Below are 15,413 nucleotides of genomic sequence, written 5' to 3' on the forward strand. Positions count from 1 at the left end.
GTGGAGTGAAACTTCGGTGCCCAGAGTGAAACAGCGGGGTGGCGTGTGCCCAAGCCCTCATAACGTACAGTAAATATAAACACATGCTCTGCCCTGGCTCATGTGGCACGCTGAAAGACTCCCCTTGTCCTCTGACTGATGACTGCGACTTCTTCCTTCCTGCTTCCCCCAGCGAGCACACAGGATTTGGGAGGTTGCTGCGGGGTGGCGGCGGCGGTGGCGGTGCAGGAGCCTCGGGCCCACTCCGAGCTGATAAAGGGTGGCAGATACCGCCAAATGCAGCCGCGCCGCTCACAGCTACGGTGGCGCCTCGTCATTCGGACGCAGGGCAGGCCGTTTCATCAGGAAACCGGGCTCTGGACTTCCTCAAAGGGGGCCTGTGATTTTTATGAATCATACACTGTAATTTATGAAAACATAATCCCTGCTGTTTATGCGGCTGTAATTGATTTGTTTATGAAAACAGCCATTGTTCTGAGAAGTGTCGGAGGCAGCCAAACCGCTGAAACGGCTTTGAGTGGAAACCATTGTTCTGTGAATGCAGCGAAACCAAAGCCCGCTGACCATGTGCGCCACCGAGGAAAAGCCACCCCTCCCCTCCCGCCTCCAACCAAACATGACCACAGCTCCACAGCTCAAAGCCAGCGCAGCCAACCCAGCTGGTTAAAAACAACCTAATTCCCTCCACTGTTGCCTTTCTGTCGTCCTGCCCTCGTGGCTTTAAAGGCAGATGGTTATCTGTGACTTTCTACAGGTGACTCCAGACGCCATCTGGCACGATAATCCTCCCACAGTTCAGCTTTCAGGCCCTTTTTACTCCTACAGCTGCCTCGGCCAACGGCAGTTAGATTTAGACTTTCTGGGGTGTCCGAGGCCAAAGCGGGAACCTTGGTCTGTCTACCTGCTCGGAGTCCCGACTCCTTGGGACGCCAAATGGCGAGGAGGAGGACGGGTCAACTCAAAAAAACGCAGCTACAGTCGCGGCTGAGGAAACAGATCAGAGCTGCAGAGTTATTGACAGCGATACAGGCTGCAGCCGACCAGGCGGCTCTCCAACACAACTGACCAGATGTTAGAGCGATCTTTTCGTCGCGGGGGGGGCGCCTTTCTCCTCTGCAAGGATTTCCTTCAGGATCTCTCATTCAAATGAAGCTGTTATCAATCATGGTGAGGAAATACTGAGCAGAAAACCACACTTTAATAAAAACACCAAGGGGAAGTCGAAGAAGAAATTGAATCAGGGAACAGGCAGAGGTTCACGAAGGGAAACCAAACAAACTGAAGCATACACAATGTTCCCTGTGACGACCGCACATTTCCCTCCATTTTCCCAGGTCAACCATCGACCTTCAGCTACTGTCTGTCATTGAATGCTTCCCTGTAGGATGCTGCAGTATGAAGTATTACAGCCATATAAATGCATTCCCAAAGCAACTTTGACCCCCGTGGCTCTCACATGGGACGTTCTCAGGTTTGTCAGATTTCATAAATATGCTTAATTTTTTTTTTTAAAGCCAACCAAGCTCAAGCTATTTTCCCCCCGCCACGTTTTTCATTTTCATTTGGACTTCAGCCCGCGCTTACAGACAATAGATGACGTCTGACAAGTCGTCCAACGGCTAACCATAAAAAAAGCAGAATTGAATAAATATTCCCCAAATTGGGGCGAGTGACTTATCAGAGGCCGAATCTTCTGGGTGAATGAAAGCGAGGTGTGACCGAGTTGGGGGTTTAGATTACCGGCTGATGTCTGCGGCACCGAGGCCTCAAGGTAATCTCTGACCACTTGATTGGCTGTAACTACGAGTGACAAGCAGAGGGATGTTATCTCTGGTTCTCCTCCACCGAGGCAGCATGGAGGCAGGAAACCAAAGGCGGGGGGGGGCAGATGGGAACTGTTACTGTTTTCAGACTGTGGAGCAGGTGTGTGTGTGTGTGTGTGTGTGTGAGAAACAAGGATTTCCTCGTTCGGCGTGAGTCACCAGTCGCAGCAACAACACACTTGGAAACATGAATACGACACTGTACGTGAACACGAGAGCACACGTCGGCTCTCACACCAGCGTTTCCCCAGATTCTCTTTTGTCAGCAGAGTGGAAATATCATTCAGACCGTCGGACACTAAAACAGAAACCAAAACAAATGAAACTTTTAGTTGGTTGGCAGCTTCTTAAAGCAGGGCGACCCGTCGTATAACTCTACAACTGCACACACACACGCAGTAAAGGATATATGCAAAACACAAAAACTCCGGGGATTATTTGCATCTGTCAATTCCCACGTGTTTTTTTACTGCAGCTTTTGTGAGCGTGCTTAATTGGGAAATTTGCAGGAAAATTGTGCATCGGTAAAATTAAATGCTTCAGCTCTTTATGGCAAGAAAAAAAACAAAAAACACTCTGGATTTATGAGTTTGACTGTTAAAGTGTTTCTCAGAGCTCTACCTCTGAAGGAGAAAATAGCAATAAAAGCAGATTAAATGTACTAATTCGATCAGGTTTTTACAAAATACAAATTAGTTGTTTTGCGTGCTGTGAATGTTCTTGCACTGTATCTGAAAATATCAGCCGTGCCGTTTTCCCCCTCAGAGACCGGGGACGTCTTCGCTGTATCTATTTACCTGATCTATTTATACAGGCAGCAGCTGTAAAGGAGACAGAGCTCACAGCTCTGGGACTCAGTGAACTGAGGGCTGGTGGCACAGAGGCAGTTTGGATAGAGAGGTGGAAGGATGGAGGGAAGTGAGAGGAGGAGGAGGAGGAGGAGGAGGAGGAGGAAGGGAGCGGGGGGTGTTGTGGAAGCCTGGCTTAAGGGTTGTTTCCATGGTAGGATTGCCCAGGAATCTGATGCTGGTGCCAGACGCGGGGAAACCCTCATCAAAAACAAGGGAGCACACCCATGGACAGCACATGGCCCTAAATCCAGTCAGATTCACAGAGCTGCTGCTGCTGCTGACCCAAACTGTAATCAGCCTTTTTCCAAAACAAAAACGAGCAGCTTCAGTCAAACTATTGGTTGGACTCTACCACAGCGGGAGGAAGGGGGGGGGGCTTCATTTGGAGCGCGATGAGATAAGATAATGACTAAAGGTTTCATTTTTTGAACCTTTTGAAGTGAGGAGACATCAAATTAAGGTCTATTCAAATCACCTGGAACTCAGTAAAAGAAGTGAAGGCCGTGCTGTGAATAATGGAGTGTGCAGATGTTCTCTCATCTGCCAGTGCAGATTTCAAAAAGTTACATCCTGATGATTCCTTATTTCATTATTTACTGAACTGTCTGTTTGCTGGATGATGGATTTTTGTTTGTGTGCTGTAATAATAATCCTTTTATGCAAATCTAATGGATAGTAAAGATCTTATCTTATCTACATATACGCACAGGCCTCGTTCTTTCTTTGTAATGGATCATTTCTGCTCCAGATAGCAGGAATTTATTTATTTTTGGTCTGTTGATTGAGGCTTAAATCAGCTCCAGGGTGGGTTTTGTCTGTGAGAAACTCCATGTCTGTGATCTGCTCTTCTCTCCGGAAGAGATCAGGGTTAATCGATGAGGTCAGGAAAAGAGGAGCGAGGCCTGAGCTCATATAACACTTCCTGTTTTCAAAAACAAATTCACTGCTGTGTTGTGCGGTGCAGCGGAGAGAGAGAGAGAGAGAGAGAGAGAGGCCAGCCTTGACTTCTTCCTCTCACAGGTGGAACAATGAAAAGGCTTCCCTCTTTTTCTTTTTTCTGTTTTTTGAATGAGTCACCGCGGCTGATAGGATCACACGTGTTTACAGTGCTCAGCTTCGGCCCAAACTGAGCCTCACGTTGCTTTTTGCTAAAGCTAATCAAGGAAATTGCTGTTTGTAAACGTCCGCGTATCAACATCTGGGAGCAGTCGGCGCTCCCTCCAAACCAAAAGAGCTTAAAGTCAGGAGAGGAGAAATAAATACTGAGGCATGGCACACACACACACAAATGTGTGTGCACCCACACCATGTGCACGGCCAACACACACAGACACAGACACACAACACATGCTGCATTTGTGATCCATTCCTCTGCTGAACAGGCAATGGAAACTTCTGCAAATGTAAATCTGCTGGGTTAAAAATACAGCGCATTAATGTGCACCACATGTGGCACTCTGGCAGGATGGAGGATATTTTGACGGCGGGGGGAGAAGAAGGAGAGAAGGAGAGAAGGAGAGAGGGAGGGAGCAGTCTTGGTGTTTCTCCAGCAACAGACGCACACACACACACACACACACACACACACATCTGTGTTGAGACGATGCAGCTATTAGTCCAGATCTCCTCCCCTTTTACCTTGAGCCTTTTCCACAAACACCACCTTGGAGTCGTGCTGGAAGTTGTGTCCGTCGAGGAGCATCGTCTCCCCTCCGGGGGCGGGACACGTCTCCGAGCTCTGCTTATCCACCAGCGGCAGCTCCTGGGCCGATCTCTGGGCTGTGGGAGGGGAGGGAGGGAAAAGAACCGGACTCATCGCTCGGCTAATACACACCCACTCCCCATGCAGACCTGAGCATCCAGACCGAGGCTGAATCACTACCTAGACAGTTTTCGCCGAGCTGTCGGCACAGCTGTAAACCTCAGCCTCCTCGTGTGAGAATTAAACTCCCACTTTGCCCGTCAGCACGGAGAGAGGCTCTGTGTTGTGTTTATTTGTTTTCTTCTAATTTGGGGTGGAAGTTGAGTCTCAAATGTTTGGTTTAAGATTCTCTCTGCTCTGCCTGTCTCCGTTACCTTTTGGCCTGCTCTTCTCGTTCCTTCCTTGCTTTCAGTTTTCCTGAATTGATCTATTACTTGCTATAATATATCTGCAAACCCTTTTTTTTTCTGTCTAAATGTAATACTGATGTCTTGGCCCCGTCTCTCTTGAGAAAGTTATCTGTAATTTCATCATGATTGACCGGGACACACAAATAGTTCAATAAAACTTGAATATTCTTTTCATGTGAGGATCATCTTTTTGTAATTTGACGCTGCTGTTTTCTGATTTGGATCAAACTCTAATTCTTGGTCTTTGGAAACCATCAATCCTTCCCATATCTACGTGTTTCTTTGCCTCTGCCTGTTGTTCTGCTTCTCTCGCACACAAAGTGAATTCTGGTCAAAAACAATTGCTCCGTGGCAGCCGTTCAGAAACTAACAATGGTCTATTTCAAGGAGCTGAGATCATGGTTTAACTACTGTCTTTCATTTACCTCATAAGACTTAATCTGTATGGCAGCTCTCGGTGCCAGACCCACATAAAGTGGTTGATCTGCCTCGGTTTGTCCCGGTCCAGTGAAAGGTCAACTTTAGTGCAGCGCAGAGAGTCAATGGAGTTTATCGAGCAAAAGGATTAAATGGCCTTTACGCAGACAAACAGTGTCAAGTTAAAATGTAGCTCACAACCACATGCACCGTGTCTGCAACAGCTCCACCAAAAGCTGCATCGAGCAAGTCTTATCTCGTCCTCGATTCAACTTTTCCTGACTGACCAGCATGACTGAGAGTCACAGTAATCTGTCTTTAAATTTATTTTCTCTTCGGTGAGCTATAAATTGTTAAACGTTACGTAGGCCAATGGGCCGAACTTCAAACTGTTTGTTTTGTTTGACAAACTGCTCAAAACCTGACAGTGTTTAATTTTGAGACATAAAAAAACTGACAAAAGCAGCAAATCCTCAATTTAAGAAGCTGGAAGCAGCAACTGTTTGGTAGTTTTGTTTGAAAAATGACCTTTGACGGATTGTTAAAGTTTCCTTATTTCCTGTTATCCCTCTTCTCATGTGTCATGTTCCTCTGAGTTATGAGCACTTTAAGCAAAACCATCGTTTTTTTGTTTTTTTTTCTCCTTCTAACCGCAGATTGTTTGATTTGAGTCAGAATTAGAGGCCTGAGATGGTTAAAGTGTCTCATGTTACAAGGAATAAAGTCTACCATCATGTTAGCAGCTCTGTGAAGCTGCAGCGGCGCTAACACTGCTAACGTTCAGAACATTAACGTCTGACTTTCGCGTTTCGTTTGCACGCCAACATTTGCTGCACTGGGCTCATTAAAACAGTGATGACGGCATACTGTTATTAGGATTCATCCTCTGGGGAACATGAATGTCGACAACAAAGTTATAATTGTTGCTAATGGGAGGACTGACTTCCAAATAGGCAGCACAATATGAGCCTCGACATGGACACAAAACCTGAACCTGATGGAAGTGAAACTGAAAGGCTGCTCGCGAGGCGTTCAGGGACTCACAGCACTCAATGGGATTGGATGCCACTTGCAACGACACCGTTCTCCCCGTGGCCTGGTTGATGTGGATCCTGAAAACCATTCGCACACGTGTGTTCTTGCGTCCGATGTCCGTCTCCCCCTTTCGCAGCTCGATGTCTGAGTTACGCAGCTTCAAGATCCCCGCGCAGTCGATTCTGTTAGAGGAGACAAAAGATGAGGATTCTGCCAAAGTCCGTCTGTCCACGAGGGAAATCGCTATTAGAATTTACGACATATATACTGGTGCAGTTAATCAGGTGGTGATTTATACGTTTCTGCAGCCAAATCAAGAGTGATCTTTACTCTGGACTCCATTAACACGGTCCTGAAGGAGTTTGCAGACATGTCAAAAGAAAAGATGAACACCAGCAACCTCAAGAGGAGATTCAAATTGCATGTGAAGGTTTAATAAATCAGGTGCGTCTTTGTAATGATCCAGAAGAGATCGTGTCTTAGATACTGTTTCCACAGATCTTACAGCAATCATCTGCTGCTGTGTCAAAGTCTGCACTCATCTTAACGTTTTCATACCTCCGGCTTCTCCCAACAGTTTCTGGCTTTTCCATCGCTGTGCTACTTGATGCCACATTCCTCACAGCCTAGTTAATGTCAACTTTTACACACATTGAGCACTCCCTAACATTCTTCCTGCCAGACACCGGGGTCTGCTCCGCTGGTGAAGTAATCAGGTGTTGATGCTAAGGACCCCAGCTGTTCAGCTCTCTGCCTACGCAGATGGGGCTGAGTGCAAAAGCACATCGTGAGGCGTCTGAGAAAACGCTTTAGAAAGAAAAGGGCCGAGATGAGCAGTACTTTTTTGTTTCCTGGTCCACAGCTATCATTGAATTTATTTTCAGTTAATTGGAGTCGTACCTCCTAAACCTCGGCTTCGCCGTATAATGGAAGGGATTTTAATTGATGCTGATTGATGATTGAACTCAGGACACGCTGCCTTGAATCATATAACAACTATTTCAGAAATATAATAAACGCCTGTATTCTATACCGCATAATAAAACTTCCATACATCACACTGGAGTGCCTGTCAAAATGAATACATTTCCCACAAATCCCTGGCCTAAACTTTAAGCACTCTGAGGCGTGTCCGCTGTGAGAAAAGAGAAACCATATCCCGAGGTGCAGCCGTTGTATAAGAGGAGTTTATGTGTTACATCCATTAAAAGGCAGAGAAAGTGCTGATGCAGGCAGGCGGCTGTTCCCCGCAGCTCAGGTCTCTGTTAGCAGCTTTGAGCTTCCCCAGTAATCTGATATCTGAGCCTCATAAAATGGGAAAGCCAGCGGTCTGAGATGCAGAGGGCAACGCTTTCAAAAACCCAAACACTACAGGGGGCGTGTACAGTGGGGTGAAAAAGTAAAGCCTCACACTGCTGTGCAGAGATGAAGCAAAGCAAACTTTAGCCCTTAAATATGAACATAGCTAATCCCAGAAAACAAATAAAGATTTCATTTGTCTTAAATGGCGGATGTCAAACCTTAAAGTAGTTGTGTGTGAGGCCCTAAAAGGCTTAAATCGAACTCTGAATGAAATTTCAATCTGAAGTTGAGCCGTTTAACGAAACTCCACGTCCGAGACAAATGTTGGATTCTTTCAGACTGAACCGGCCTCTGATACTCACATGGCCCGCATGTTGTTCTCCGGCAGCAGTGGGATCTCCAGCACCTTGGTGTTGTTGTGCATGGCCTCGTGGCTCGGGGTGGACACGGTCTTGCCGGTGATGCGGTGGACCTGGTAGAAGGCGTGGGGCCTCAGCAGCCGGTCGTCAGCCGTGCCGATGAACAGCTGCAGGGTCAGAGGCTCGCTCTCCATGTAGCCGTGGAGCTGAGAGGGGAGAGAGGAAAGAAAGCACGCAGTTCAGATTAAGTCCTGAAACAGCATCCAGTCGCACTTAGGCGAAAACAAACGCAGGTCTTTTGGCGGTCAGGCTCTCAGTGTGAGGGGTTTCCAACAACGTCTCCATTTAGGAGCTTCTTTAATTTACATTCGCTTCCTCCATCGGTTTCTGCCAAGTTGTTGATGCTGCAGTAGCTGAATCTCAGGGGCGGCCGCTGCCAGAGACCAGTAAAACCACCTACAGCGAGCGGGGCTGTGATTTGTGAGCCCCGCACTGGACTCGTGACAAGACCATTCTAGTGTTTCAGAAAAGTCAAGGTCACGCCAGCCCCGCGGATCCCAGGCCGATCGGGGTCGAGACAAAGCTCCTGGCGGCGACTCCCCGCTCCGATTACTATCAGTAAAATGATCCTGGCACGACGGAGCCGGATACGGCGCAGAAGTGTCGCTCGCTGTAGCTGCCGAGTTCGACCCAGAGAGTCTGAAGTGCTCCCAGACCTCCATAGGTGTTGGTTGACAGGAGGCCTCGTTCCAGGATGACCTCAGCCACCCAGACTGCAGAGCGCAGGCATGAAGCCTGAAGCCGCAGGCTGAAATCTGAGAACAGGGCTACTACTCACACACTGTCTGACAGTTAAGTATGTTATCCATACAGCGTGCTGAGGGAGCACAATCAGACCAAAACAGCCGGCGATAAAAGGTTCCCTAACGCAGGAATATACCATGAAAAAGAATCTGGAGATTACAGGAACAAACTGCTGAGGCTTTTTCTTCCAAGTTCAAACTGCAGCAAAGATGGCAGATCATCTGGTGTTGTGTTTTTTGTTTTTATTTCCTCATTCGGCCGTTACAATAAAAATGTCATCAGCCCAAATCAGCGTGTTTTTACTTCACATACGATTAGTTCGCATTGTCGCTTGTTATCAGCCGTAAAGAGTCGAAGTGCTTGGGACCATTTCAGCCTTCAAAAACAATAAATTCTACATTTTCATTGCCTCCAATAAAGGCTAACCCAATAATGATATATTAATAAAAAGAAAAAAGTTAATGTTGAGCTTTAAATTTTAAGTTAATGTCGTTTCCCCAACCCCCCCCAATCAGTCAATAAACCGCAGGAAGGACTTGGTCCTGTTTCACTCAGCAGTCGACAATCTTTCCGTTCTTTTCAATAAAGTTTTTGCCGCACTTGAAACATTTCCAGTTATCAGGTCTGAATTAGAGAGGACTGTTGGCCAGTGAGGGTCAAGTATTACGACTGTGGCTGTGTGTGCAGTTAATTCAATTTTGATATCCAACAGAAGATGTAGTGGCGGTTTTTCGACCAAGAACCATCTCAGGCCAGTTTTTGATGTCTGGTTTGTCTCTGCAGGAACAAAGTCAACGATCCAGTTGGGCCTCTCCTCTTATTGGCTGACCTGCTAATCCAATCGGCCAATATAAGCAAAACATTATTAAATTCTAAAGTGAATCAAAGACACTGAATGATTTCACTGTTCTATGCAATATTTATTTATTTACCAAAAAAAAAAAAAAAAAAATCTCTTTGCAAAACTATGAATATGATTCTATTTGGGTTCAGATCTCCAACAGAGTTACTGCACAATGATCAGAGGAGATATGTGGTCTCTTACTGTGAGCTGGCCCTCTATGCATTTTGGGTAATGTAGTTAATACAGAGCACAGAAAAGAGCAACTGGTTAAAGAAGCATTACCCGAAAGAGTGAAATTAAAAAAAAAAAAAGTGCTGGTATTACGTTGCAGCGTCACTTTGAGCTCTGACATTAACGCATTTGAACGGTTTGAACCATGGCCGTTCGTTGTGACATCACAAAGTCACTGAAATCCTGACTGCCCATTCACTGTAAACTCAGCAGCTTGATGCTTTTTTAAATTTAAGCATCAATATCAGAAGTCTGACTTTATACAATGTGGGAACTTGAAAAAAAAAAAAAACTTTTTGAATGAGAGGATCAGCTGGACCAACTTGTGAGAAAATGTCAAAATGGAGGCCTCAGTTTTCACTTGCATAAGAGGCGTGCTCCAGGCGAGGAGCGCCCACAACAAGGGCGAACTGCTCAGCTCGGGGAGGCACAGCATGTGATTTGGAGTCAGGGTTAAGTGCCTGCAAAAGCCCTGTATATTTGTGTAAGGAAATGGGTTCCTGCCAAGCAATGCTGTTTATTTAGGCAGCAGAAAGGAGTGGGATGAAGTGAGGTAGCCCAGCTCACAGCTAGGTGGTTACTTTTAAAAAATATAATGACTACCAGATTCCTGAATTATCATCAGCACCAAAATCTATAGACAAACATAATAATGTCATCTGAGCGCTTCGAGCTGTTTTTGCCTGCTCTGCTTCCAACGCTTGACATCTGCAATTCCTGTCAGCGTCGTCAGCCACCATTTTCAGACATAAAATTATCTAAGTAGCAATCTCGCAATCAAGAAACCTTTTCCTCTTTTCATGTATGTCTCTCAGTGTGAGGGGTGATCTGAGTGAAGCTGCTGCGGCGGACAGAAGTTATGATTTGCAGTTGAAATAAATCCCCGTGATACGGCTTCATGTAAACCCTCGGCTCCTCCGCCCTGGCAGTCTGACGCTGGCATCGCAGCCAGCCCTCCCTACTTCATTTTATCACCCACAAGAGGAATGCCGAGACTCTGGCTGCTCAAGGCACCAAAGAGGAGGAGAAAGGGGTGAGGAATGGACAGAGGCTGACTCTCCATTCCTGTACTCCCCAACCTCGAAAATGATGATCACACAAACTTGACGCGCACACACATATGGACTCACTTTAATCAAGGGAGGGATAGCCCGGCAATTCTTCCCGTCACGCTTTTTGTTTCACGTGATATTTATTCATTACGCTTTGTTTGGATATCTAAATTTGATCACGAGGATCAAGGCCCGTGATCTGAGCCACGAAAAGCCAGCTTCAAATGGAGAACAAAAGGAGACCTCACAGACTTGAACAGGGGTATTTCCTCTCCACCGAAGTACAGCATGAAACCCTGAGCATTAACTGTGGTGAGGACTGCACACAGCACTTCAGTCTGCTGCCGACGTAAGGCCGGGTGTGGTTGGGGGCAGGCAGCTGCAATGGCATTGAGAAAGAACAGAAAACAGCCAGTTTAGCTGTGCTGGATGCTCGACGTGGAGAGAGAGAGAGAGAGAGAGAGAGAAAAAAGGAGCCGTCCAGAATAAACTCTGTAAAGTCTGGGCAGGGTTTGAGTCAGACGAGCGACGGTACGAGCCGCAGAGGGCTGCAGCGCTGCTCTGTGTACCATGTAATCAGGAAGTCACAGAGATGGGGCTGCCTTGTCTGAGGCTCCCTCCAACATCTTCATCACAGCCTGCCAGAAACGTGTGTGGTTTTGGTCGCTGCCGCCTCCGCAGGACGCAGCACGCGATGATGTCAGCCGTGCACACGGGAACTTTCCTAAACAAAGGGAAGTCTGTGTGGTTGAGGTGGTAGCTGGCGGAAAAGTGGGGGGGTTTAAAGAGAACACACACTCTCTATTTCAGCTGAGGTGAACCCAGACCCCTGTCATTAAACCATTAGCACCTTCCCATGGACAAATACATGCACCTCTCACAGATGTGCGGCTGCAGTTGCAACACACTGGATGGTGCAGAATGTTTTGGAATGTTTTATTCCACTGCTGCATATGAACATAATATTTCTGTTTCCTTATTCACCTTTTTTTATGATCAACAAAACACACGAGGTGCTTTGGATTAAAATCCATCACAGCTCTAATAAACTGAACCTTTTAGCATCTCAGGGGACGGATAGTCATTCTGTCGGGAGAAACTGCGTCCAAATTCATACATACCGACAACATTGCGTATGCCACGGTTCACTGTTTCTGCAGTTTGTACACATGAAATCATTTCACTATTTTCTGCTAAGTAAATATACCAAATTGTTAATTAAAAAGTTCGTCCCAACAGTCAATAATTATTTTCCAAAGATGCTCCCCAGGCAGTCTCATCGCCATCTGCAACTGATTTGCTCCAGCTGTTAGCGTCTCCTCCTCCTCCACAACAAACGCACAAACACAAGCCTGCCCGCTGACCTGTAGCCAAAACTATCAGCTGATTTCATCACAGATATATTCGTGATTATAAACTAAAGAGAACCAACAGCCTGCTCATATAATTAGAAAGGCTGATTTTATGAGCGCGCTCATGAGAAGACTGTCATGAAAGGCTTCGTCCACCAGAGGGAACTGACAGTTTAACTACAAAACGTTTGGAGTTAAATCTGTAAATCACAATTAATTCTATCTTAAATTCAAGGGATTATTAACCAAAGCATATAATACTTCAACCGTGCATGACGGAAACAAATAAGTTATCCTCTGTTAGGTTACAGCTGGATTCATCGTTAGCTTGTTCTGTCCAAACTCAGTAACGTATCGGCCTGTAAAATTAAAGCGGACTTTAATTCATTTCTACATTTTTACAGTGCGAACTCACTACGACTCCGCCGTAGCTTATGTTCCGCCCTAAAATGGCTGCAGAGCCCCGTTTGCGTTATCTCTTCAGACTACAGGGCGACATCTGCTAACTGCCTCTTTGTGGCAAAACTGGAAAAATGTTCTTTCTAAAGTTTATCAGTCCTGAAAGACAAAAGCAGAAAATTCTGCTGTCATACGTGACGAATGTCTGGTAAACTTGTGGGCTTATTTAAATGTAGAAATGAAAGGTCAAAAGGCATTAAATAGGCCGACAGCCCAGCTTCCCACTCAGTTTGCCCAACTCTTCACTTAGACCCTTTATTTATCCAGAGACTGAGGTCAGTGGTGAGGAGTTCTGGTTTGGGGACCAGATGGGTTCATAACCAAAACATATCTGCACTTATCCACTTTTTTTTTTCTTAGATTCGACCACCAGAGCTACTGTGGTTAAAGCTCATGACTAAGCTCTTACTGGCCATGCTACATCACTTTGCAACCGTCTGAGCTGCGTTCGAGTACGCAATGGAAAAGGTTGACTCACTCTCGTCTGGACAGGAACTGACAGAGCGGACCGGTCTGTCTAATAGCACACCGATGGTATTCCTTTCAGAAATGTGACATCTTTGAATAACATAACAGCCAGGTCACTAAACACATGTTGCTGTAATCTGTTTTAACACCAGAGCTAGAAAACAGGAGGGGAGGAGGGGGGAGTAGGAGGATGAATGGGCCGTATGGCTGCACTGTGTTTTGGTCTAATCATCACAGGAAGCCGAACAGCCGGAGTTGGCGGTTCCCATCGGAGGACTCATGGCTCCTGATGGGGTCAAGAATTTCTTTTTTTTTTTGTGATTGTTTTGGCTGCAAAATTATTATGATGACCCTAAATCGGCGGTCACAGCTTGGAGAAACATCTTTGGAAGACAGTGAGATGTTTAAAGTCAAAGTAAAAAGAAAAACTTGGTTCAGCAGACCTGAATGACCGGGTGTCCTCCTGCCAGGGCCTTGACCGCTCCCCTGCTGCCCTCCGTCTCGTAGTGGGCTCTGTGGTGGGACTTGGGCTGCACCTCGATCTGAAGGCTGTAAGGCCCCGAGCTGGACGGCAGCTGCCAGTCAAGAGCTGGCAGGGACGGGCTGTCGTGAGGGGAAGTGGGGGGGGTGTTAGGGTTAGGCACAAACATGTCCCACATGTCAACAAGGAGGGAGGAGAGCTTATTTTAGAGGCCCTTATCAAGGTAGAATGTGCAGAATGTGAGCCCTGTGGTGTGCCAGGCGTTGTGATAAAGCAGATATGAAATTAATAAATAAATACTGAGAACTGATCAATGTGAATATTCTGAACCGTCTCTGTGGCCTTACCTTACGTACTGCTTTGGCTTGGGCCAGGAGTACGGATGCTGGGGCACGTCCAGGAACCCGCCGCAGTAGCCCTCCTTCTTTAATGCCAGCCGGTTGGAGGGGTGCTCGTCCTCACAGAGCTGCCCCGGACTCAGCTCCTCGCCGCCTGGCTCCACCTTCAGGCTGACCGAGGGGCTGTGCTCCAGGCTGGTTTTCCGGGCCTTCATGGGGATTCCCTCCCCAAGGTCGACCACGCCATCGGTGGTCAGGGCGTTGATGGCTGCCAGGATGGCTGAATTGGTGTACTGGTTGGTGTTTGGGAGCCAAGTCTCCTCGGTGACGCTGAGGCGAGGTGAGGTTTGGGGAGACGGCCCAGGGGAGTGGTTGGGGGAGTAGGGATAGTGCTTGTGCGGCGCCCCGCTGCCGTTAAAGCTGTACTTCCTCTTTGCCCCACATGGGGAGTTGGGCCTGGAGCCACGCTGGCCCATCCAGGTGTCATCCGTTATGCTCGTGCGGGGAGAGGTGGAAGGGGAGTGGCGAGGGGAACCACCGGGGGCACAGCCGTCACCGGGCAGGGCGAGGGTGGAGCCTTTGGGCGACACAGAGGGCGACTGCCACGGGGAGTTCTGGGGCGAGTTGTCGTAGTTGTAGGAGAAGCTGGATTCGTAGGAGGAGGCCTCGGAGTGGCAGCTGCGGGATGAGATGCTGCTGGCCGGACTCAGGCAGGTGGGGTCACGGTAACTATCTGCGCTGGGGAGGGTCAGCGTCACCACCGAGTTGACCCGCTTGGCAACAGGAAGGCTGCTCTCCTCCACCTCATCCTCAGGAAACTGACCATACGCAGTGATCTCGATGCGGGGGCTTTCCAGGGTCGGAGCTCCGTTTGGGCGGGTGCTCGAGGACGAATAGTAGCCGGCCGCTCTCATGTCGTCCTGGCCGTCGTAGCTGTGAGGCTCTGAGACGGACACGGATATGGTGGGGCTGGACTGGAGGCTGTGGTACTGGGAAGGAAGACAAGGGTTGCCCAGTGGGAGGGAGAGACTGACATTTGGCGTGAAGCCATATGCATCTGGAAAGCAAACACATTCAGTTTGTTAGTGTGAATATCAAACACGCATCCAGCGGCCCGTTTATTCAGAAGGAGACAGATGCCAAGTTGAGTCTTGTGAGAGCTGTTGCCTATAATGGCAAGAGAGCAGCTCGCCTGCTGCATTTGGCCTTCGCTGCACAAAGTCTGCAAGCTAAAAATCTTAACGCCTCATCGAGCTGGGTTCCCCAAACGCACCGAGGCCAGTGGCATTAAACATCTGTGAATGGCTCAAATTGTTCAAAGCAAATTAGGTGGGAGACACGAATAAAGGAGCCAAAAATAACTCCATTCTAAAAATAACCAAAGAGCAAAACCAGCTGGGTTTTTTTTGGTTGTTTTTTTTTTTTTTTTCCACTTGACGTTGCCAGATTTATGTCACTTAATGCACACGCTGCAGCCCATAAAAC

General features: G+C 47.4%; 1 protein-coding gene across 2 annotated transcripts in view; it reads right to left on the reverse strand.

Annotated features, from left to right (window-relative positions):
* nfatc1 (nuclear factor of activated T cells 1) overlaps window positions 1–15,413 on the reverse strand; it is a 42,141-nt gene that overhangs the window by 17,591 nt on the left and 9,137 nt on the right. For both annotated transcript variants that reach the window (XM_029514695.1, XM_029514696.1), the window contains exons 2-6: window positions 13,938–14,985; window positions 13,553–13,712; window positions 7,903–8,105; window positions 6,248–6,420; window positions 4,313–4,453 (exon numbers count right to left, since the gene is read on the reverse strand). In XM_029514695.1, coding sequence (XP_029370555.1) covers window positions 4,313–4,453; window positions 6,248–6,420; window positions 7,903–8,105; window positions 13,553–13,712; window positions 13,938–14,985 — 1,725 coding nt within the window. The remainder of the gene's footprint in view (window positions 1–4,312; window positions 4,454–6,247; window positions 6,421–7,902; window positions 8,106–13,552; window positions 13,713–13,937; window positions 14,986–15,413) is intronic.

Source organism: Echeneis naucrates, chromosome 11, assembly GCF_900963305.1.
Source record: "Echeneis naucrates chromosome 11, fEcheNa1.1, whole genome shotgun sequence".
Classification (NCBI taxonomy): Eukaryota; Metazoa; Chordata; class Actinopteri; order Carangiformes; family Echeneidae; genus Echeneis; species Echeneis naucrates.